This window comes from Anser brachyrhynchus (genome assembly GCF_964034855.1).
Source record: "Anser brachyrhynchus genome assembly, chromosome: Z".
In the NCBI taxonomy this organism is placed as follows: Eukaryota; Metazoa; Chordata; class Aves; order Anseriformes; family Anatidae; genus Anser; species Anser brachyrhynchus.
This window is the reverse complement of record NC_137697.1, coordinates 8,766,272-8,792,030: the sequence shown is the minus strand read 5'-3', so window position 1 is coordinate 8,792,030 and position 25,759 is coordinate 8,766,272. Positions and strand designations below refer to the sequence as shown.

Here is a 25,759-nt window from a genome sequence, read left to right as displayed (position 1 = left end):
AAGAAGTTGAAAGTAGAAGAGGAAAATGTTGGCCAAGCTACTGGGCCTGCCCTCCTATGTGTGGCCTTTTGTGTAACTGTTAAAGCAGCACTCCATGCTTTAACAAGTCTTCTTTCCCACCCTCCTGTCACACTAGTACATAAGAGACACATACCCATACATGCCAATCTGCCACAGAGAACAACTAGAGGGGTGGGAGGAGGCAGATGGACAGCTTACGCAGGTAAGAAAGTCTGCCAAAATTATGAGGAGAGTATGGAATCATGACCTCTCTTTATAATACAAACATTATTTAACTGGCAAAAAAAAAGCAAGTAAGTGCTATATTTGACTTCTACAGCAGTAGAAACTCACCCTGCTGTCAGACAAATGCAAGATTTATCTTGATCCTGATCTTCTTACTTCCACTCACATACTTGCAACAAGAATTGACTGTCATCGTAGAAAGCATTTGAATTTTGCTGCCCCTCCCTCTCCCCATTTAAAACATTGCATTACCTGGAAGGACTATGTGAGATAGTGGTTTGTTGATAATTGGAAGATGCAGGACTACCACGCATGGAATTCTGAGAAATAGTAAACTGCGACATCATAATCCCTATTAAAAAGAAGAAATCAGTGTTACTTTATATGCATTTCCTATTTAATCAAATAAGTCTCTCATATCAGAAATGATTATACACAAAGAGATTGGTAATTTTGTGAGTAGATGTTAATATCTTTAACTGTTAGAAAAAAATAAAAAGTCTAAAGATGTCTGTTTTACACCGTGATACAGAAAAGCACTCCCTAAAGCAGTGTTAATTCAGTTATAAATTTCAACAAGGCTTTATTCCTCTTAAGTTTTTTAAGCTTCCTAAGGCAAACCTGCTAGTAAATAGAAACACAACAGGACATATACTCACATCCCAGACTAGTGTGTAGGTATTGATTGTGCCAATGAGTAAAAGATTTGGGAGCTTCACAAGTCAGAAGGATACAGAAAACTTATGTCACTTTTTTTTGAGAAAAGAGAGCTAACTTTCAACTGCAGTGCACCACTTGCAGACTCGTACAAGATACCTTCTCTTCCATAATGCCCAAGTGGTTTCTTTCTACCCAGGAAGAAAATCTTTCTATTCCACCTCCAGTACACTTAGAAAGAATATTATCAAAGAAGGTGCTGAAAAAATTTATCACAGAATCATAGAATCATTAAGGTTGGAAAAGACCTTCAAGATCATCTGGTCCAACCATCACTCTGCTACCAATGTCACCCGCTAAGCCCTGTCCCTAAGCACCACACCAACCTCTCCTTAAACACCGCCAGGGACGGTGACTCCACCACCTCCCTGGGCAACCCGTTCCAATGCCTGACTGCTCTTTCTGAGAGGAAATGACTCCTAATTTCCAACCTGAACCTCCCCTGGTGCAACCTCAGGCCATTCCCTCTAGTCCTATCACTAGTTACCTGTGAGAAGAGACCGACCCCCAGCTCCCCACACCTTCCTTTCAGGTAGCTGTAGAGAGCAATAAGGTCTCCCCTGAGCCTCTTCTCCAGACTGAACAACCCCAGTTTCCTCAGCCTCTCCCCACAGCACCTGTGTTCCAGGCCCTTCACCAGCTTCATGGCCCTTCTCTGGACACGTTCCAGGGCCCAGAACATGTACACATACTGAGGGGCCCAGAACTGACCACATTACATTACAAAGCAGGGGGCAGGTGCAGGCCTTCCTCAGGCACTGGCAGAGAAAGGGGACAAGGATAGGCAGCAGAGCAGAGCCAAAGTCCCACCTGTAGACTCCCAGCGACTATAGAGTTTTACGGTCACATTCTGGAAATTCAGGAGTTGTACTACCTGGCAGGTCACAAGTATTGCAGTGCTTGAAACTAACCCGCATCTTTATTATGGAGATACTAAATCAATTTTTTTTTTTCCTTCCCATTTTTCAATGCAGGTATAAAGAATTTGCTAACAACCACATGACATATTGTGTCCAGTTCTGGGCACCTCAGTTCAAGGACAGGGAACTGCTTGAGAGAGTCCAGTGCAGAGCCACAAGGATGATTAAGGCAGTGGAGCATCTCCCTTATGAGGAAAGGCTGAGGGAGCTGGGTCTCTTTAGCTTGGAGGAGACTGAGGGGTGACCTTATTAATGTTTGTAAATATGTAAAGGGCAAGTGTCAGGAGGATGGAGCCAGGCTCTTCTCAGTGACATCCAATGATAGGACAAGGGACAATGGGTGCAAGCTGGAACACAGGAGGTTTCACTTAAATATGAGAAGGACCTTCTTCACGGTGAGGGTGACAGAGCACTGCAACAGGCTGCCGAGGGGGGTTGTGGAGTCTCCTTCTCTGGAGACATTCAAAACCCACCTGGACACGTTCCTGTGTGACCTGATCTAGGAGTTCCTGCTCCAGCAGGGGGACTGGACTAGATGATCTTTCAAGGTCCCTTCCAATCCCTATCATTCTGTGATTCTGTGACTCCGGAAGTTGAAATGGTGCAAGTACAAATAAATTTACACGACTTTCAACCAGGTGATTTAGTAATAAAATCAAATGTCTCATAGCTAAACAGCATCAAAATCCACATGCAAATTGCAGCTTGGGAAAAGCAAATGACCAACGGAAAGCTGACAGTAGTCCACAATTCAGAGTGCCTTCATCAATCCTTGAACTGCTATCACTGATTTCAATTATTGCAATATTTGCACACGAAAAGCTTGTTTCAGAAATCCTCCCTGTCACCCTCTTTCCCCCCTTTTACCAGTAGAGATGTGATAATCCCCCAGGAATGCAGCTGTTACTACCTTCCCAGTAGGTGTAAAGTGCTGCATTCCAACCAGATTAACACACACAAACTATCCCAGAGTAGGAGTGAAAGTCCCTAGTTGTCTTGAAAGAATCTGAGACCTCCATATGTCACTGAGAAGGTCATTTCATTGTCCTGAGTAACAGAAGGGGACACATCAACTCCTGCGAAGTTTGCTTCAATGGACAGTGGTTGCCTCGCACAGAGGCAGGTGGCAAGGTATCTCCCACTCACAGGTAAAAACCACAGAGATGCCCTTGCAAGTCATCCGTCCCCCAGCCACTTCTTGTAGTGTTTTTTTTGCTGCAGGAAGTTCCCTGAGTCCACATGCTCCACAGGTTCACATGTTGGAGACGCTCTATCCAGAGGTTAGGATACTCATCAGCTAGTTACAATTTTTTTTTTTTTTTTGGTGAAACTACTAACCCTTAACTATGAGTGTGGTGAGGCCCTGACACAGGCTGCCCAGAAAAGCTGTGGATGCCCAATCCCTGGAAGTGCTCAAGGCCAGGCTGGATGGGGCTTTGGGCAACCTGGTCTGGTGGGAGGTGTCCCTGCCCATGGCAGGGGGTTGGAGCTAGATGGTCTTTAAGGTCCCTTCCAACCCAAACCATTCTGTGATTCTGTGACTAAAATTCATACACAGAAAGCTGACAGAACGTGCCCATATTAAAACTAAACAGGTACCATGCCATTTTCTATGAACTATACAGGTGAAGGTTCATTTTAGGTTTAAAGCAAAGGATGCGCTTTTAAAATACTTTAAAAACATATTTGTTTTCTCCTCCCTAAATTTAGAAAACATTTTGAACCACACATGTGACATGCATTGGTTTGAAAGAATTTTTTTTTTTTTAAACATGTAATTTAAAAGAAAAAGCTACAGGTTATTCTGTGGCAGACAGTTCTCACTTCTCTATCAGGAGCTGGGGTGAAGGGCGACAAGGAAGGGTGGAGGAGAAATAAGAGGGTGGTGGCACGAGGGGGATGCAATCTAGACAACTTAAAAAAAAAGTCTTTCCAAAGTAATGAAGTAATGATGAAAATGAGGCCGGCATAAAAATAAGCCTCAAAAATTTAGACTAAAAAGGATCTGAAAGTAGTATACGGCCATTAATTCTAAAATATCTTGTATGTATTTAAGTTCTTGTCATATCACTATGTAGCAGACTTATGGCTGCACTGTGTATGTACATACCTGAAATACTTTAAAATTTCTTTTAACTGCAACTTCAATTTTGGAAGTTGGTAGTGTTTGATTCTAAGAAAACATTATCCCAGTAAAAACACTCCTCTAATAAGTTTCCTTAATATATACTCCCAATTTTGACTATTTTTTAATTTATTTTTGGCTTGGAGAAGAGCAATACACAATTCCATTTCGGCATTCCAACTAAATGCCAAAGAATGCATTACATAAAAATGCAGCTCAAAGTCACAGAAAAAGTCTGTGATCTATGATTCAAGTGTATTACAGCATCATGTATGTTTAAGCTAGGACTGCTGAGCTACAGGTGATTTTTCAGTAAGACAGATGCTCATTTGAAAGTGTACATCCGCAATGTTCTTCCCTTTTATAGGCACACATGAACTTGCATTCTTGTATAAATGGAAAAAAAATCTAAGTAATCGACACTTTTGGATAGAAGCACAAAATTTTTATCCAAAAAAAGTTGTGGTAAACAGTTCTAAGTGAATTTTAAGACCTTTCTGAACCCTAAGCTACGCTATGAATACTAAGCTTTAGCAAAACATTATTTCAGTTTACCTTCCAACACGTATCTCTGCCAAAAGACAGAGCCAAAGTGTTGAGAGGGAAAATTGGACAGGGGACCAAAACAAAGAAGTGTCCACATAATACCTCGTTCTTGTGCTGTTCACAGAATCACAGAAGGGTTGAGGTTGGAAGGTGCCTCTGGAGGCCATCTGCCCCCTGCTCAAGCAGGGTCACCTACAGCAGGTTGCTGAGGTCTGTGTCCAGGCAGCTTTTGAAGATCTCCAAGGACGGAGAACACCACAAGCTCTCTGGGCATCCTATGCCAGTGCTCTGTTACCTGCACAGTACAGAAGCGCTTCCTGATGTTCAGGTGGAAACTCCTGTGTTCCAGTTTGTGCCCATTTGTCCTGGCACTGGGCACTGCTGAAAAGAGCCTGGCTTCATCCCCTTCACACCCTCCCTTCACATATTTATAAACACTGATGAGATCCCCCTTGAGCCTCGTCTTCTCAAGGCTGAGAGTCTCTCAGCCTCACCTCACAGGAGAAGTGCTCCAGTCCCTTTATCACCTTGGTGGCCCTCCACCAGACTCTTTCCAGTACGTCCATGTCTCTCTTGTACTGTATAGGGCAGAAGTGGACACAGTACTTGAGCTGCAGCCTTACCCGGCACTGAGTAAAGGGAAGGATCACCTCTTGACCTGTTGGCAATAGTTTGCCTGCCTAATGCAGCCAAGAATACCACTAGCCTTCTTAGTGACAAAGGCATGTTGCTGACTCATGTTCAACTTGGTATCCACCAGGACACCTAGGTCCTTTACTGCTAAGCTGCTATCCAGCTGGGTGGCCTCCAGTATCTACTGTTTGGGGTTGTTCCTCCTGAGGTTCAGGACTTTGTGATTCTTCTTGTTGAATTCCATGAATTCATCAGCTCCACCTCTTCCAGCCTATTGAGGTCCCTCTGCAAGGTGGTCTGCTTAGTTTTGTGTCATCTGCGTATTTACGGAGGGTATACTCTACCCCATCATCCAGATCATTCATGAAGATGTTAAACAAGACTGGACTCAGTACTGACCCCTGAGATACTCCACTCCTGACTGGCTTCCAACTAGACTTTGCACCATTGACCACTACCCCAGTTTTCAGTCCACCTCGCTGTCTCCTCCTCCAGCAAACATTTCAAGAGCTTCTCTATGAGGACCTTATGAGGAACTTATGAATTCCTTATCAATTTACAAATACTGGGCCACAGTACTTACCACTGACTTTACTGTACACTAGACCCAATAGAGAGCAGAAAAATAATATTCAGAAGGAAGGCAGTAAAGAAATCAGAAGAGATGAGCTTGAAATACTAGAAGAGAGTCTAAGATTCATTCTTCTAGCTGGTAAAAAGCATTATGTAAGATCTCTAAAAAAAACCCCAATTGTTCTATAACTTAGGACTATGCAGAGATTCGCAACTGCTCACAAAACAGCAGAAAAAACAGCCTTTCCTGACCCGATACAACCACATAGCTTCCTTTCGCCTTGGAGATCTGAATGGGACATATTGATGCGAATAAGGCTACCAAAACTTGCTGGTATTCAGCTTAAAGACCTACCTATTTCAGGATAAGAGTGTGGCCTTTTTCCATTGAAAATGACATAGCACTTTGCCTAGCTATTCCAACTGTTTATTCCAAGACCTTTTTCCTCTCAAAATCATTTATCTACATCTATGAGCTTCCCTTCTTCCTCCTTTCTCTCCAGTTTTCTGATTTCAGACTTACATTGCAATGCTTGCACTGGCACATGTATTCAGAATTAGGCAAAATACAACTAAAGAATCAAGGAATTTTAAAATTCTGATCTGCCCTGATTCTCTGAAACGCTTTAACTTTATTAAAATAACATCAATTATTCTTTTACGCTTCATATTGAATTATTTTTAATTCCGTATCAGTATCTTCCTTCAAGCATAGGCCAAGGCATATTTACTAAAGATAGAGGTGCTTTTATTTCCTTAAGGATTACTCATTCTTACCCTACTAAATCAAGCTACAAAAGCATTTCTCCCTCTGAACCACAGCATGAACAAAAGTTAGAAAGAAATTAACTAGCTTTGTTTCCTCTCTTTCAAAATTTTCTAATGGAACAAATAATTGCCAAACCAATGTCTCACTTTCACATTGGCAAAAAATTATTTTACCCTACAAAACTGGTGCAAAACTGATTCAAGCATATGTTCTTTGTGGTACCACACTGCATACTATCAGGATAGTCACAACTCTTCCCACCACTGGAAAAAACATGTTTTGCCATGGCTGCCAAAGAACGCAGAATCTGGAGGTTGTTATCAGAGCTCAAATTTCAGGATCAGTGAACTTCTAAATATATAGCACTGTCCTTAACTTTTTCATTCAAGAAAATGCCTACACTCTTTCAAAGAACATTACATGTTCTGTCCTAAGCAAGTTCTTTTCAAATACTATAAGGCTTTTTACTGAGTAGGCTAGGTGAATGAACGTAAATCATCTATTTCTTTTTTCCTCCGTACAAAAACACTCCACACTTTCCATCTGCTGTAAACTCCTACAACTATGTATATTTCTACAGTGCTAGCAAAACTTTATCCTCACACTGCAGAAACTGGAAATTCTCCTACTCATTTTATACTTTAGTATTTAAAGAATAGATTTCAGGTGCAAGAGAAAGTATCTTCGGATTTGAAACTATCATCTGTCCAACTAATCCTTTGCTTTGTGTCTTCCTTTATCCATCTTTGCTATACAGCAGTAAACACCTTAGAAGAGAAATCAGCTGTCAGAACACTACAACCTGTATGGCATTATGAATTGCTGAGAAGAGAAATGGCAGCGAATAACTTATGTATGATTCATTCAACCTTAATCCTTACCCAAGAACTACCACTCACTGCAACGATAAACTGTAGTTTTACAGATTTTCAGTAAGATCAAGGCATAGTTTTCCAACTGCAATTAGTTACTAAGACAAATATATGAACTTAGCATGAAAGAAATTCAAATAAAATGTTTTCAAAATAAAATTCAATCAATCCTCCTATAATTACATTTCTGTGGGTAAATTAAACATTATTTTTACAAAAATACCCCATAGAGTTATTTCAATGCTTATCCCAATGCAAACACTTGTTGAAGATGACAAGATACATCCTTTGTATCAGTATTAGATACAAGGTAAGGCATAAACATCAAAGATGTAGTCCATATGTACTTGTTGTTAGTATCAGTCCCTTTAACTTACAGAACAACATAAAATACAATCAGTAAGTAATCAGAAATCCTTACCACTTTGTACCCCATATCTGTTTTGCATGCTTTTCTCCCTGAAAACATTAGGATTCCTTGCCAGGATGGCCTGCAGCAAGACTGGTATATCTCCTTCTGGATCATCGCTGCCAAGGTTATCTTTCAATTCTCTGCAATTGTGGAAGTAAGCAAATAAAGAAGCAAATGCTCTTTCAAATTTTAAGAAAGTATGGTCAAGTAAAACAAACAAACAAACAAACAAAACAATTAAAATAATTTACTGCTAAAATAAAGGAAAAAACAAGTCTGCAAAGCACTGTTCCCTGCCTCTATTTTTTTCTCTTCTTTAAAGAGTGGAAAGAAAACTATTCCTACCAGTCTTCAAAATTAGTTTCTGTTATTAAGCACATATATCCATGGCTGTCAGTTTCAAGATATTATAAAAGTTTCTTATGCCCCCTTTTGTATTTCTGTAACATCAAGAAAGTATTGTGGTAGTGAAAATAAGATATACATGAATGTATAATATTCAGGTGGTATATTTTATTACAAAAATTGACATCACAGAATTCCCTCTGAACTATTAAATATCTAACAGATTTTCTACAAATGCATCAGTGTTTTCATTTATTGTTTGTTTGGGGTACTTTTAAAAACTATGTCCATTTGCTCAAGATAATTTATTGAAATATGTAGGAAAAAGACAGTGCTGTCAACATAAGAAAATTCAAAGGACAACACGCAAAACCGAACAAAACAAAGTATACTTAACAAAAAGTGGACACTTGCTGATTCAATCCTTACAGTGCTAAAGGTCAACACCTGATCAGGATCTTACCAGTAAGTTTCTTTTTGTGTATTACTGGATATATAATTTGTCTATATGCATTATTCACCACACTGGAATATAAGTAACTGTTGCACAGCCAACACCACCATTTGCGCTCATAACTAGCATTATGGAACAAGCAGCAGATCCATAAAAACACACGGTTATTCTTCAGGGCTACTTGACTGAAACAACTGACTCTTACACAGTGTAAATCTGCTAAGAAAGCCTAATAAAACAAACTGCATGTTCTGATCTTCAGATTCTCACAAACATCCCTCTCAATCCAATTCATTTTAATCTAAAGGAATAAGGACAGTAATGTGATATAGCTTAAGTTCAAAATACATACATGTGATCTGTTGACACCTGATTGAGACTGTGGACAAGCTGTGAAACCAGATTTTCATCCCTGCAAGCCAGAAGGCAGTTCACCTCTTCAGCTATCCGTCCATTGAAGAGTAGGCTTTTTGTTGTTGTAGCAGGTAAAGGTGATGGAAGAGGCAGCTGGTTCAAAACTGTTATTAGAAGACAGAAAGAAGTTCTGAATCATTTCACAGAACACAATCATACAAAGATGTACAACCTCTTGGTTCATTCTTTTCCTGTTGTATTCACTTCTATGCAAGTTGCCTTCTCAAGAAAAGGTTAGTGTTGTTGGTTGGTATGATCATTACGGCGTTAATTCACTCAAAATATCTATACACAAATCTTGGTTAAAGGATTTATATGTTTAATGAAAGACCCATCTCAGTATTTCAGTTAGATTACAAATGAGCATATGACACTTACAGAGTGCATTCTTAGCTCTACATGCATAAGAAGGACGTGTATCAAATCATAAACCTTAATCAAATGATTGGTAGTATTATATACACAAGAGAAAAGTAAGCCGTAAGAGGACAAAAAGCAAGCTATAAGATAAGTCACTTTCATGGATACAAGAAAACAAGCTGACCCAGACTTCCCAGGGTGATTAAGGCTCTGAGATAATGGTTTTAACTAAACAATTAGAAATAGTTTCAGAAAAACAAACAAACAAACAAGCAAAAAACTAGATGTAATATACTCTTTCAACTTTTCTTTGTATTTTATACTTTGAAATTCTGAAAGGAAAAAAAGAGGGGGAGGGATTCCAATTTTTTCTCCTATGCAATGTATGTCTATTGTATTTAGAAACATATTTTAATTCAAATGAAGTGCATATTAAAAATTGCTTTTATTAATTTCTCTATATTACCTTGAATGTACCAGAAACCTGAAAAAATTAACAAGATCAGCAAAACATACTCATTTATTACTACAGAATAAATTCCAGCTAGTGAACTGAGCCTATTTTACCGCCTGTCGTCATCACACCCTCCATATTTTTAGGAGAACGTGTCTTGTCCATTCCACTTCCTTCTTTTCACATAGACAAAAATAAGGGGAAACAGACAAGCTGTTCTTTTTCACCTACTCCAGAGTTTCTAAACATCAGATGAATACTACAGATAACAAAGCATATACACAACTAGTACAAGGGATGATCCACCCACCATAGTTCAGTATTTCAAAAACTTCTGTGCAAGGAGTTTGGCCATTGACTTCTACCAATTATGTATTTTGACTTTCTTTAGAACCTTTTTGGCAAGTGTTTAATGCTGGAAAATTTCCCGTAGCCCAGAAACTTATGATTTGCATCCTTATGGCCCACTGTTAGATGCAGATACACATACATATATAGGCATATGCATATATAACTAGTATCTTCTTCCAGTTTGACATTTCAGAATACCAGAAAGACACAAAGAAGAGCGTTTTTTTCTTGAATACATCTGCTCTTTTTTTTTTTAATTGTTTTTGTTTTGAACTGTAGGCAATTAAATTCAATTATTGGTTATATAACTTCAGTTTCTCTTAGAAAACTTTCCCATATTTTAACAGTACGGTAACAGTCATTTTCCTTTCCTTGCATTTTGTCTTCCTGATGTATTTGAAGACAGCACACAAACCTCACCTGCTCCATACATAGGCTGAACATGTGGCATCCCTGCCTATGGCTGGGGAGTTGGAACTAGAGTATCTTTAAGGTTCCTTCCAACCCAAACCATTCTATGATTCTGTGATTCTATGAAAAAAGAAGCCTCATAGGCTGAGCTGCTTAGTTCCATTCTAGCAGCCCCTATTTGCAACTATTAAGTAGAGCAAATTTTATACCTTGACCAAAACTAAGGAAATATTTTTCAAGTATATTCAGCATATTTCACAGCTCTCTTTGCTGAATATATGTTCTACACAGGTATTTTATCATTCTTTTGTTTTTCTTTTATTTGTGGGATACCCAGAAATGTTTCTGAATGATTAACTACATTTTGAATAACTTAAGCATCAGGTTTACTCAAAGTTGATTTCTTTTTGTTTGTTTTTAAATCTAGAATTCACTACATGTTAAAATTAGCATTATCTTATTTGAATATATTTTTAAAATTCACATAAAGGAAAAATTAACCTTTTAAATGCCAAACCTAATTTCAGATTTACTTTTTTAAAGCAACTTTTATAAAAAAATATTTTTACTATTTTTAAATACAGGTATTTGCTGAAAAGGTTGAAAGAAATATATCAAAGATGAGGAAAAGAAGAATACTTACGGTCTGTAAGACTAGCAATCCCTGCAAGAGTAGTGATGGGAACATGAGGCATATCCCCATTCATCCTGAAGTTCTGGGATGGTAGTGCCTACACAGATATTTTAGTTCAGGTGCCAGCTATCATTACTTCCCATCTCCCAAGCACTAAAAGAAAAAAACAAAACCAAACAACAATGTTTAGTTTACTTAAAAGTCTTTAAAATTCAATAATATAGATGAAATTGCAGACCATAACCTCAGCTGTATACTAAGTACATCTTGTTAAGAGTACGTAGAACAATGTGGAATTTCAATATCAAATGGCATTAAACAACCAAAAGGCAGGCAAAAATGATGCAAGATAAGGCAAAAGAAAAAAAGTTTCTCAGGATATACAGCACTAAACCAATAGTCAATATATGGTTATTAAATGTACACGGACAATTAAGAGTTAATAAATTTTATACCTTATTTTGAAAACAAGTCAAAAACCAAAAAATCAGTAGCAAAACTTCTGTTGGTTCATAATACAGTGGAGAGTATTTAATCCATAACCAGTTTAACTAATTAGCTGCTATATTCTCTTCTCAATTTTGGAGAAGGAAGTATTTTTCACACAAGAGATGGCTACCAAAAATAAAAGCAATAATATACATACGCAAGAATCAAGGAAACAATGTGACAAATAGAAAATCTTACTGAATTTTAAAAGAGGTATCTATTTCAAAATTAATCTGATAATATGTCTTTAATATTAAACATCCTCTGGTAAAACTGCTGCTTGGAAGCGTATCCCCCATTCCACAAAAATAAAAGGCTTCATCCCACTAAACCAGATTGTTTGTTTCCTGTAAATGGTACAGTTTGTATTCAACTAAAGAGTAAGTATTTGTTTATTCAGTTTTCACTAACTGTAAAGATTCCAATTGCACTGAAGTCTACACTACTAAAAAAAAAAAAGACATCATAATAATTTCAATTTCAGTTGCAAAATTACAAAGTTTACAAAGATCACACGTTACAGTCCACTATTATTACACTAATGACAAAAATTGAGCATGATACACCCTAAAGAGAAACAAAATAAATTAAAGGAAAGGAGCTTGATTATGCATTTATATGTGTACCTACTATAGACAGGTATCTGTATTAACAGTGTTGTGGTTTAACCCGGCTGGCAGCTAAACACCACACAGCCGTTCGCTCACCCTCCCCCCTCCCTCTCTGGGATGGGGGAGAGAAACGGGAAAGTGAAGCCGGTGAGTTGAGATAAAGACAGTTTATTAAGACAGGAATATAATAATAACAATAATAATAATAATAGTGATAATGATAATAGTATTAATAATAATAATGTGTAAGAAAACAAGTGACGCACAATGCAATTCCTCACCACCCGCTGACCGATGCCCAGCCTATTCCCGAGCAGCCGGCCCCCCACCCCGGCCAGCCACCCCTATATATTGTTTAGCATGACGTCAGATGGTATGGAATACCCCTTTGGCCAGTTTGGGTCAGCTGTCCTGGGTCTGTCCCCTCCCAGCTCCTGCTGCACCCCCAGCCTGCTCGCTGGCAGGACAGAGCGAGAAGCCGAAAAGTCCTTGGCCTGGTGTAAGCACTGCTCTGCAACAATTAAAACATCAGCATGTTATCAGCGCTCTTCTCATCCTAATCCAAAACATAGCACCCTACCAGCTACTATGAGCTACTTAACTCTGTCCTAACTGGAACCAGGACAACATTTAGTGAAATAGTAAGAATTTTTCCGTAAGCATTTATGTTGGCTACTAAAGGTGCTGAAATCACAATTTGCTTTTATTACTTTACAAACCAACATTTTTGCGAATCACATACACAATACATACAAAACAAAAGGATACTGGCATTTCCTTAATAATTCTTCTTTCTTTCTTTCTTATTCCAACACCAATACCAATATACAGGACACCCCTGCTAATAAATACATACAGATTCTAAGCAAGAGAAGGAAACTGCATATTTTAAGTCTTCTATTGAAAGTTTTTGTGAATCACCAACGTTAACTTTTCAGTTTCCCTATCTACATGCAATTGAATTCTTTGAAAAACGTACCAACACTGAGGTTAAACAGAACTGATAAAGAGCTGACTTCCTTTGTACACCTGCTACAGTCTCATACTTTACCACTAGAATACATTTGTTTATTAAAAATATAGTACATTACAGGTGCAAAATCTAGCTAAGGAAACTGCTGCAGACAGATATACTCTGTGGTTTGGGTTTTCAGGGTTTTGTTTTGAACCAGGAGAAAACAGCTTTCATGCACCCAGAGCAGCTTCAAATACTAGTCAAGGTTCTTTACCTGAAACTAACACCAAGATACGCAGAATTTCAGTGGTTTCCTACTTCCGTAAATAAGCAATTCTTTAAAAAACAAACAAACAAAATCCCTACAAACCTACAACCTAACTTTTTCCATGATGAGTCAGCAACATCAAACTCATGAGAGCTGTTAACACTTCTAAATTAAATTATATGTTCAACAGAAAGGCCATGTCTGATAATCTATTTCTCCTGACTGAAACCATATCAACACTGACTAAAGCCGTAACAGTAGGTAGTATTATTGGAAACCCTGTATGCAACACAGAAGCAAGGAAAAAAAAACCTTATCACTTTCACTTCCTGATAGCCTGGGGAAGGTGTAAACATTGGAGGCAGTCACTATTAATGCAAGTTCTTTCCCGGTATTACTGCCACAATAATTAAATTATATAGATATTCAATAGGGAAAATTCCTCCCAAACCAGACAGATTAGAAGCCTCCACAGCTACACAATAAGAAATCCAAGCTGGCAAGGTCCAGACCTGGGACTGCAGCAAGCTAGGATGGTCAGGAGAAGGGCAAACTTTCTTTGTAAGAGGAACATAGAAGGGATTAGTTTGTTTAGCTAACAAAACAAAGGTCAAGAGGGAATGTGGTTGCTCTCTATATGGCAGTCAAATGAGGGTGAAAAGGAGGAATGCTAAAGGCCAATGCTAACACAACAATACGTGGAGGAATGAATGCAAGCAAGGGGGAAATCAGAACAGAGCTTCTCACCATGAGAGCAGCCACTTTCTGGAACAGCCTCCTCCCAGCAGTATAGACAAGTAATACCATTACTTTAAAAATGGATTGTGCAGATGTTACAGAAGGGACAGGATGTGGTTGCCTGCACCAGCAGGGAACTAAGCATGGTGATTCAAGAAGACTCTTACAGGACTACGCTATTGTAAGTGTGATGATGTGAGTAAACAGATGAGAATAGACAAAAAAAAAAAAAAAAGAGATTGATGGGATTAAGCAATGAGATTAGTTTGTACAACAAACACAATACAAAGAAACCACATGGGAATATTTGGGTCCAAATATTACATCTGTTGTGTTGAGAGTAAAATTGCATCTGTTATACAACTGGCAAAAAGGTGGAATTCAATTCCAGAGCTAGAGGCTGAGGTCCAGTGAAACTTAATATTAGAATTTGTTGTCACCAAGAACATTAGTAAAATCACTCATTTAAGGAATTCAAAATATCAAGCAGTTAGGGAAGAAAGAACTGACAGCTCAAGACAAAATAGGTTTTTTCATACAAACCAGTGGAACTGCATGCAACAATTAATGGCTTGACTGATGAATAACTCTGTTTTATATATTTTTAAATTCCTGAACTATAATGAGAGTTAAAAGTAGTACATTATAGCAGCTTACAATCAGTCAAGCAGAATCAAAATTTATCAATATTTAGATATTATTATACACTATCATCTTTGTACAGTAGCTTTTACAGGCGGTGCAAAAGTTCTACCTCTAGACGTGAAAAAGCTGAACATAATTAGTATCGGTTGACTTAAGGAAATTAAAGAACTGCTGCATTAGAAAACTTTTAAACACTGAATCAGAGCATAGCAGTTGAAACAGAGAAATACACGTCCAATTTACACGTATGCAAATCAGGTATTGCATATTCAGTATATACGTATCTAGATTCTTATTCTCCATAAAACAATGGATACTGTAAAAGACATTCCAGGGAGGAAGAAACTACAGAGCACAAAGAAAGTTATACAAAGAACACTTTAGTGAAAGGAAAACAGTGAAAGGGCAGCCTGTATTAAGAATAATATATGAAAATATATCATCATAATACACAATAAAACCAAGAAGCCAAGGCATGACAGCAAGGAAAATAAAACTGAAAGCTTATGCTATAGATAAACTATTTTTTTAAACTACACAATTAAAGTGCTACTTCAGTATGTTTCCTCCCCCCCCCCTTTTTTTAAAATTTTGTTTTTTACATATTGCAGCACCCGACTCTCAAAAAAACTGTAGGACTCTGACCGCTGGTTATCACACAAAATTCAAGTCCTGCATTTATGAATTGCTCCCCTTGGTTGAAACATGTTCTCATCTCCTTAACAACAATACCAGTTTTTCCATGGCTTAGCTATGTTCATGCATGAGAGTGGTAGAAAACAAAAAGGGGAATGTCTGCTTATATACAGTAACATAGAGGCTCAGCAGAAAGGTCCATAACCAAACTCAGCATTCAGAAATTTAGTATGTTTGTTTAAATATTTCATTCTTCATACTCCAGAGTATTCCTTATTATATCCTTATATTAAAAAAAAAAAAAGTATACATGACTGACCTAATATATTTCTGAGAAGATTAGAGATAAAATTAGGTGAATTAAAATTAAATCTTAAGAATGGCTATAGTAGAGTAGGACTCTATTTTTCTTTTTAAAAAGCATTCTATTAAATAGAACACTTTAAATACAGTAATTGAAACTAAATGAAACGTAGTAAGTCTTTTAAATATTTTCATTCTAACTAAAAATGCAGTTAGTGGTTTTCATTTCTTATATGTGGGGCAGTATCGTATTGATATAACCACAGCACCATGATTAAAGCTGATTTCTGCAGCTGCACACTCAAAAGTAAACCGGCACAGCTCATATATTAACTGTTTTATAATTTAAGTGGAGCAGTGGAGTTTTTCTTTTCTTTCAAATCAGCAAATGTGCTACTATAGATCTAAGAATCTTTGCCTCATATTTTGTTTTAAACTTCAATACCTTGCAATAAACTACTTTTCTTGTTACTACATATAGATGAATCTCTCCCAGTTACCAGTCTACAAGCTAATCCCTATAGAAAAATAAATAAATAAATAGAATTCAGCAATGAGAGGACAGACAGACAGAATGAATGAATGAATATCCTCTAGTTCTCATTCAAGATCCTGAGCAGAGTAAGTAATACAGACATAACCCACAAGAGGGCAGACTTCTGGTTTCAAAACCAGAGCTACAGTTTAATACAACGATAGCAATTCTGTTAAAAGTTTCCAGATCTAAACGCTTTAATATATATTAAGGAAGGAGATACGGTTACTAAAACACTGTCTAACGTTTAAGTTACATGAAAAAAAACTAACACATTCATTCACAATATCATTCACAAAAAAGTTCTTACCACTAACTCAATCCTTGTAAAGTCAGCATTAGAAGTGATTAGTTATTGATCACTGATAGAGCTGTCTTAAGGTTAAAATAGTAACTCAAGGAACTATAAAGCCACCTGATAGGAACCTAACTTCAATTACCAGATTAGGGCTGGGAGTGTGCGGCAGCAAGGGGAGGGGTGGGGAAAAGGGTGATCAGAAATCCAGAAAACTCATCATTAACAATAAAAGCCTGTGAAAACACACCAGCCCAGGAAATTCACATTATATACAGAATAGTTTCAAAAAAAAAAAAAAAAAAAAAAAAAAAAGTAGATACAGAAACCAAATCCAGATGAAGTTCAGTGTGTTAATGACATCTGTATGTTTGGTTCATCAGCAAGTGGCTCTGAGTGACGCTGACAAAGTAAGTGAAAGGTTAAGAAGTTTGAGATAAAAATTATCAAATATAATTCCTAAACCAGTTTAAATGTAATGGGTTTTCCTAAAGCAATTCCAATAGTAGCTGTTCAAATCACTACACATAACTACCATAACGAAAGAAGCCTTAGTGAAAAGTACTGTTCTGGGCCAGCTGTAAGTTGCTTCTGGATATAGAGCTGCCTTTAGAAAAATAAATAAATAAATAAATAAAATACAGCAACCAGCTTCTTCCTGTGCAGCTCCTTCCACCATACCCTGCTCTCCGCTGCTGTAACGAATAACAAGGACATGGATGCCTGAGCTGCTGCCCACAAGCTGCTGGTGGCAGGGGCACACAGTAAATGGCAGCAAACACCAGTAAAGGTGGTGGAAGCACCCGGAGCATGAGAGGTCTGTGGGTTCAAGGAAAGATGGCCCTTGGTGCAGGAGCACAAGCACTGCTTCTACCAGGGTAAACTACCATCAAACGTAATTGTGCTTTACACCCCTAATAGCACTTCCTTGCAGGGGATGGGAGTTGACACAATCAGACCAAAACATAATAAATAAATTCAATAAATTTAATAACAACAACAATAATAATAAATATAAAAAACACAGCCCATCACCAAAACCCAGATGAAGCCACATGCAGAGAGCAAATACCTATGGGTAGTGCAGCTTCCCTGATCTACACTACATGAATGTCTAGCAGGAAATACTGACTTTTCTTGCTACATTGCAAATACAAAGGGTGAAGATTCATTCGAAGCATTTCCTGAAAAGAATGAGTAGGTCCCTAACAGCATTAAGATTCTGTTCTGTTAAAGCCATTTCCTTCTTTTAAACACAAGAAACTTTTCCCATTTGTTCATTTTTATATATATAAAAATTAAAAAGGACTTATAAACAGTGTTCTCCACTTAAAAATAACATCTTAAACATTTAATTCAGATGCCTTAAGCTAAGAACTCTTTAAAAGGAGCTTCATACACAAATATTTAAGTACTATTTAAAAGCCTATTCACTCAGGCAACACAACGTTTCTCAAGAAATCACAGAAAACCAAATTGTATTTATGAAGTGTTGTGATGATCAACAAGTGTAGCTTATTGCAGCCAAAGAGGAAGCACCCCTCTTCACAAGAGAAGTCATACAAGATCGAGTCACTGATAATCCAAACCTAAACCAAGTGCTATACTTCGAAAAATTAAATTGTATTGTGCATGAAAAAATATTGTGTATTTTATAACTTTTAAGAGCTACTAGACATGAAATAGCTCAGTAGATTAGTTATGTTCACCAGCTCTGCAAAATAAAGCAGCTAAAACTTCTGTCTGGGAGAATACAGTTATTCAGGGAGCTTATTAGTGTTCCTTTTACATCTTTCTAAACGTAAACCATAAATATCCTCTTTATGAGCCTCTCCCTTCAGGTGAAAGATTCAGACCCTACTGAGCGCTACTGAATTATTTTTGTCCTTCAGAAGCAAACACAGAATTAACGTGAAAAAATAACTTTGCTTGGAAGAAGGAGTCAGGAGAACTTAACAAAGGGAAAACCTGCAAAACTTAAGTAGTTCATACAACTTATTTCCCATCTACGCTACATATTCTACTTAAAATTTTCATTGCAACTTACAAAGTACATCTGTAGTTGTGCTTGATTCACTGAGCACAGCACTTTTGCTTGCTTAGACACACAAGTAACCTCTCAGATACAGGTAAGAGGCAATTAAAAGGGTTCGTTCGGCAGGTCACCACTGTCAAAGACAGAGAGCACTGTAGGATGCAGCACACATCTTTGTTACTGAAATAGTTGTGACAGAGGTATAAGAGAGCAATTACTAAATTGGTTTTTTCCAATCTTTTCTTGAATGTCTCGTTTCGTAGCTGGTAGCAATGCTGCCCTTTTCCAAAAACAGCTGTGCACTTAAATTTATTTGTTTTACAGACTTTTCTTTCTTTAATTAAACTAGATCTTTAACCAGGGATGGCTGAAAGCCAAGTGACCAAAAATATTTAATTCTGTTTTTTTTTTTTTTTTTTCAAACTTTTAATCTTGCATTTCTGTCTTTGAATTCCCTCAGTGATTCATAAACTTTTATTAAACAATACTGGGAAGAAATGGGCTGAGGCTTTCCAAAATTATTCGAGTGAGGGACAGAAAGGCTTGATCATTTGGCAGAAAATTATTAAATAATTCAGTGTTTTTACTAACTATGTGCAGAACCACATAAAAAGCTTCATTTGTGCTGTCCTATTGTATGCATTTGCACAATTATTGGTAACAGTTATTTTTGTAGTTATATAGTATTCACTACACAAAATTTGCTCTGGTTTTTTTTACAAGAGGAGTACTGCTCATGTAATAGGCAGATATAAGATAATCTAAGAAAAATACGGTTTCTAACACTAAAAAAGATTACAAAATAATTCATGGAACTTAGCATTTCAATTAAAATTACTAACATTTTGCAAAACCACACTGCTTGGAAAGATTAAACATGAGAGCAAAAGTAACATCAAAAGAAATAAATGCAGTGTTAGTGTTTAATAAATAAATAATAAATAAATTTATTACTTAACAGTAAATAATTGTGGAAGACTTCAAACATGAAAATTTTCATCTCAATAACTGATTTTAGTTAGTGTTCATATTCTAAAACTGAGTATTTAATACATTTTTTTGTGCACACTAATTTAGCAATCCTAAATGTAGAGCTCCACGATTCTAGACTAGACTAGAAAAGTCTAATTTATGTCAGGAGTCCCTGACTTTTACGTTTGTTTGTTTGTTTTCTTTTTTTTCTTTCTTTTTTGAAACAGAATCCGCCAGATAGTCATTCCTGACAATATTATAAATAAAGAGAATGTCAACAAGCACGTAAAACAGCATCCCTACTCAGCCAAGATATCGCTTTTTCCCAGCTGTGAAGACTTCATATGAACACTATAGTTATCTAAACTTTTGGAGCACAATAAACTCAAAGGCTTATCATAGGAAACAGAGTCTACAGTTGTGAAAGCATGCATATTCAAAGTTATTAATAAGCCCCAAGGCATGCAGCACACGACCTCTAGAGGTACTGTGTTGGAGTTACTGTTAAAATTAACTCAAATGATTACCTGCTCACCAGGCACAACTGGGGCTAGATGGTAACAATCCCGTCTCTCTCAACAGCTAGGAATATTATTATATTGGGGTGTGGTAGGTCTGGGGAAGGATTCAGACGGCTGACCACAGAAGTGTCCCGTGTCACCCTGAACTTTTGCTGCTATTGCTGGTTTTCCTATGCCTGCAGTACAAACACGAGAGAAATTTCTTAAGCTCACGAACCATGCTGACAGGAAGGATGCAGTCATGAGAAAAGCATTTCTTTAAAGCAGTGTCTTTTTCACCTTACTGGCCATCTTCCATATCCTAGTGTTGATAAGCTGCAAATATCACAAACGTAAAGCAAAGCTACCTGGCAACTGCAGCATCAGTTTGCTAAGCTGCTCACAGGCTATGATCACTTCAGTTAAACTTGAACTCCCCATCTTCCAATTTTTTCAAAAATACCAGTGTCATAACATAAACAAATATTCCATCGATAACAATCAGGTGGAATATGAAAATTATGATGTCCGTGCACAAAAAGGCTTGGGAGCTTTCAGTGTTTGACCTCACCATGTTAAGTGTTCTCAGCTCATCTCCATTGGGTACTGAAGGAATAGTTCAACAAGTTACCAAGCCCAGCAGCAATACAAAGGAATACAGAGTAGCTGCCAACAGTGAAAGCATATTTGCAGAACTAATAATTTGTAGCAAAACAACAGCTAAATGTTTGTCTGGGTAGGACTAATACAAGCCAGTTATTGTAAAAACAACTACAATAAGGAACCTACTTTGAAGAAAATCTCCTTATCCATAGAAATTCCTGAAAACACTAATCTGATTTATTTATTTATCTGTTTTAAAATCAGATTTAACTGTCTCAGATCAGTCTAGAATTTTTATTCAAACTTAAATATAGTTCATCCAATGAAATTTAGCAGTAAAATAAAAACACCTGAATTCAAGCTACTAATTCTGAATAAGAAATATCAACTCAATGTTTAATGTAGCTCAACTAATCCACTTTAAACGAATTCCTCCTGTTTACATTAGATACCTTAAGTGTCTTGTAGACAAGGTTTGAGCAATCCCTTTATTTCTAATTATTTGGACAAAGTTAGGCACATCTTCAAATAGTGTATCTGTAATCTAGTTTCAACTTCATTTTTCCATGGAATAAGGAAAAAAATTAAGTTTCACATTGTAAATTTCTATCATAACTTCTGGTATAAACTTGAACAGAAGAAGAGGGTAGAACAAACAGAAGAAAACAGAAGCACTGTGACATTTAGAGATTGAACCATTGCTTATCTTGAGGGAAAACAATGTCAAAACCAAGGCAAATCACCGGAGACGAAGTGAAACACTCCAAGTCATATAAAGAGATTAGACTGTAGGTAATCAATAGCAGATATATATATATATATATACACACACACACACACGGACACATATATTTCACTTAAAAGAGCAAAGCACAACCATAATTCATGACACACAAAATAATTCAGAAACTTTCCCTCTGAGGAGCTGCACTAAAATTATATATTGATATAAAATAGTATGCTTGGCATCACTATTTAAGAAAACTTCTGCAATGAGTACATTATCTGCTTTCATGTGCCTCATTAGTAGCACTTGCATCAGCTGAAGCTTTTGTCTGTTTTCAGTAACAAAGGCATTTGCTTTATCACTTCATTTGCAGACTATTTTGAAAATACACAGAACACAACAATTGTGTAATAGTCACTCGGACACTACCTGCACAGCAATTCCAGAATGCACAAGGCATTGCTTACAGAACCGCCTATGAAACTTACTGTGACCACTAACCAAAGAAGTTATCCTTCTCTGCCCTTTTCCCTCCACACCCAAGATTTAAGTTTATGTCTTTTTATTCTAGTCTGGTTTTGTTCTACTCCTTTAGGTCTATGTTTCTCCAGTTGTCCTTCACAATTCCCAAGGACGTCACAGAGATGCAAAGGAACAACTTAGCCTCTCAGACAGGTGTGCGTGTGTACATGCAATCTGCACATATACAGACTGGAGAGGAAGACAGAAGGAAGAATAAGTTTAAATATGTAAAATCAATAACTACAGCTGGTATGCCTTTGCTCATACAGAATGGGGCTTCTGCTGACTCAGGACAGCACAGAGACAAGCCGGAAAGCAAACTGTTACACTTCACCAAACTTTTCCAAACATAGGTTTTAGGTGAGTGAAGGAAAACAACAGGCAATCTTACTGTTTCCTGACCTGCCTCCCTCCTGCCTCTATTTTTTATTGTTTTCCTTGTGTACAAGATTTATGTATTAATTCAGTTCCTCCATAAAATGTGGTCTGCAGCCAAGCAGGTATTTCTGCAGAGCTCTCTTTTTCAGTATGCAACACAATGAACAGCAGAAAACGAGTCACTTAAATTTGACAGGGCTAAAAATTACCATCAAGCTACTACTGTAACTACTCTCCACTACATGAAACAATCCCTTTTAGTGCCAATTAGGTACACAGACAATGGCAACAAATACAGCAGAGCATGCACCAACAACACTGCATATAGTTGTTCTTCTCTCTCCCCTCTGCCCACACAAGCCCTTGGAAGAGGGGGAAGGAAGAAAGGGTCTTCATGCATCCACAACTTTGCATATATTACTATTTTTCTCCGTAAATCATGGAATCAGAATTTTTGAGATTGGAAGGGACCCTGGGAGGTCATCTTGTCCAAACCCTTGCTCAAGCAGCGAAACCATAAGTAGACTGACAAGAGACTCGGAAAAAAAAAAAAAAAGTCATTATAAGGTAAAAGAGCATCAGTAATCCACAAATTGCACTGTATTTTGCTAAGAATTAACCTTATGCTTAAGTTTACCAATCTTCCAAAGCTATTCCATGTTGCAGCTTTTACTTTGCCTTTTAATCTTGTTAATGTGTTACTTACGTTGAAGGAAAAACCAAAGTTAGTTTCATGAAGAGAACTGACATGTACAACAAATACTCACTTTTTTTTTTTTTTAACTCTTTTACTGTTAAAGAACCATAACAAAAACAAACAAACAAGAAAGCCCCACAGAAATAGGGGGGAAAAAAACAATCAAAAAAACCAACACAAAATACATCAGTGCCTTTATAAATGCATCTTGCAACAAGAAATGGGTAACAACATCTCCAGCTCAATGATCTTTTAAAACAAAGTTAGAGGTATCCACAATGACGCATGTATTTCTTCCTATACAATCAGTAGAAGCAACAAAGCCATCACTATTCTATTCACAGATTCATGGAACTGAAAAAGATTCCACTTCCAGATTTTAACTATAACTATTACGACTCTATCTGAGCCATAGGCTTCTTATTCCTGCTTTGTCAAATATGAAGACCTTTCAATAAAAAAGCTCTCTACAATCAGATGAAGCAGATGAACTGGAAACACTGGACTCACAGATCGAACTTTTATACTTCCCCAACCATACTGTACCTGTAGTTTAGTATAACCACTACAGTTATTTAACCAGGGCAAAAAAGATGCATGTTCATCCCCAAAGAATACATTACCAACCAGCAAAGCTGTACCCTTTCTAATTGCAGGGGAAAATAAAGTTGTAAAGCAGTTGTGCACTAAATTATCAGTCTGCATTTAAACTATCCCAAAAGTTTAAATATAAAACTTGTACTTTGTTGAACTCTCATTTAATACACTTGCATAGTTTTACTGATGATAAACTACCCTAACTAGGACACAATGCACTACAAACTGAGGCTTTAACTTCAGCATAACATGACATTCCCATTACATGACGTTAGCTTTGATTAGCTTCATCTGCTTTATCTGTTTTAATTTCACCCTATTCCTCTTCTCATGAAGAATACATGATACAGTTTGCAATTGTGAAATTGTAATAAATAGGGCAAAAACTTAACTAAAATGCCCCAAACTTTGTAATGAATAGTAAGAGAAATGAAGAGTTCCAGTAAGATCAAACCATTTCCAGTAGGGTACACTGCTGGATACAGACACAAATCTAACTGTTCCTAAGATCTCCCCTTTTCCCCCAGTAACCCTTCTCTCAGATAAAGAAGTACTATGCCTTTGACCTGCTGAAGTAACCATTACTAACAGACACCATAAGGATTCCAGAGCAATAGGTTTGCTTCCCAAGCTTAAAGGAAGCACAACTTAGTCATTTGGTCAGTTCTTCCAAACTAACTTTTACTGCAGGTGACACATTTGAAACTTCTCTATTTGATTCAAAGCACTGGTTACAACCCTTGCAACAGTGGTAGAAATGTATATGGCTGCTTGTAATGACCACCTGACTCCCCTCAATTCAGTCCCGTCCTCCAGGAAGACTGTGCAAGCAAACTCCTTCTCCTCACGGGAAACTATTCTTGTCACACAAAACCTGACCGTACACAATTCAAAGCTTGAGTGATGCTGAAAAGTGCATCCTAGTATTTGAACAAACAAACAAAACCAACACACACACAAAAACATGACAACAACTTCTCAAGATACTGGTTCCTAGAAATGCCTTTATCAGACCTCAGTACTTCTTTGAAGAATGAAAGTCCTTAACAATCACTCTTTATTGTAGTTTCTGAAGCTAGAAAAAGGACTGGGACTTGCTGTATTCCCCAAGATGATTCCAAGTTCTCTCACTTCAGAAGGCAATTTTGGTATCTAGCCTTCACAAAGCATGTAAAACCTCTACAAGCGCTACTTCACAAAAGATATTACGTGAGACAGGCACTCTTGGAAAGCTGTAAGAAATCACTTCAATAAAATTTCCATTATGTTTTTCTACCTCCTTAGAAGTAAATTTCCTAAAAAAGACCTCGCTGCTTATTAATGCATAATGGACAAAAGAGTTTCTAATATTAAATTCCATTACATATCATACAAGAAAAAACTCTTGCTGGAAATCAATTTGAAATGATAATTTGAGGAAACTGGAAAGGTTCACACTACCAGTCTCCAAAGTGACAATTTGCTCTGTAGTCACCTAGAGCACAGTTCAACTCTGAAGATCTAGCTTAACATCTTTTTTTCCAAAACAAGGTTGAAAACTGAAGCAGTAAGTCACAGGTATATTTACAGATTGTTTTACATGCATATATATTAACTATATCAGTAAGTAAAAAAATTAAGAGTATAGCCACTTATGAAGCAAAATTTTTATGAAATGTTAAACTCCAATGAAGTAGAACAAAACCGAAGACAAATTTCAACAGTTCAATAGCAATTTATTTACCTATTTCATAGCATTGTTTTTGAGAATCACTTTGCAACTTTCCTCAGTTTCCATGGGATATCAGTATCATCTTTTATAGTTGTCATTTCCTTTTAGAACTGATACGTCTACTGTGACAGGGAAATCCAGCATAATGGATTTTTAGCAGAAGTCTAAAACGAGATTCTTGTTACCATATTTATTCCTTAGAACGAAGTATCAATGTCGACTGCATGCAGAAGGATGGTGGAATATGGCCTTTAAGCTCAAAGCACTGTTTTTCCTTCATGGGTGAAAGCTGTCATCACAATTTCC

At 37.1% G+C, this 25,759-nt stretch overlaps 1 protein-coding gene across 7 annotated transcripts in view; it reads right to left on the bottom strand.

Moving 5' to 3' along the window:
- The window catches only part of NIPBL (NIPBL cohesin loading factor), a 168,252-nt gene that overhangs the window by 97,514 nt on the left and 44,979 nt on the right, over positions 1–25,759 (bottom strand). For 6 of the 7 annotated variants that reach the window (XM_080572858.1, XM_080572862.1, XM_080572863.1 and 3 more), the window contains exons 2-5: positions 11,246–11,389; positions 8,965–9,130; positions 7,823–7,953; positions 499–598 (exon numbers count right to left, since the gene is read on the bottom strand). In XM_080572858.1, coding sequence (XP_080428984.1) covers positions 499–598; positions 7,823–7,953; positions 8,965–9,130; positions 11,246–11,309 — 461 coding nt within the window. In that variant the 5' untranslated portion in view covers positions 11,310–11,389. Of the gene's footprint in view, positions 1–498; positions 599–7,822; positions 7,954–8,964; positions 9,131–11,245; positions 11,390–12,617; positions 12,660–25,759 lie in introns of those variants that run through there. The other variant, XM_080572859.1, reaches the window with a different exon arrangement.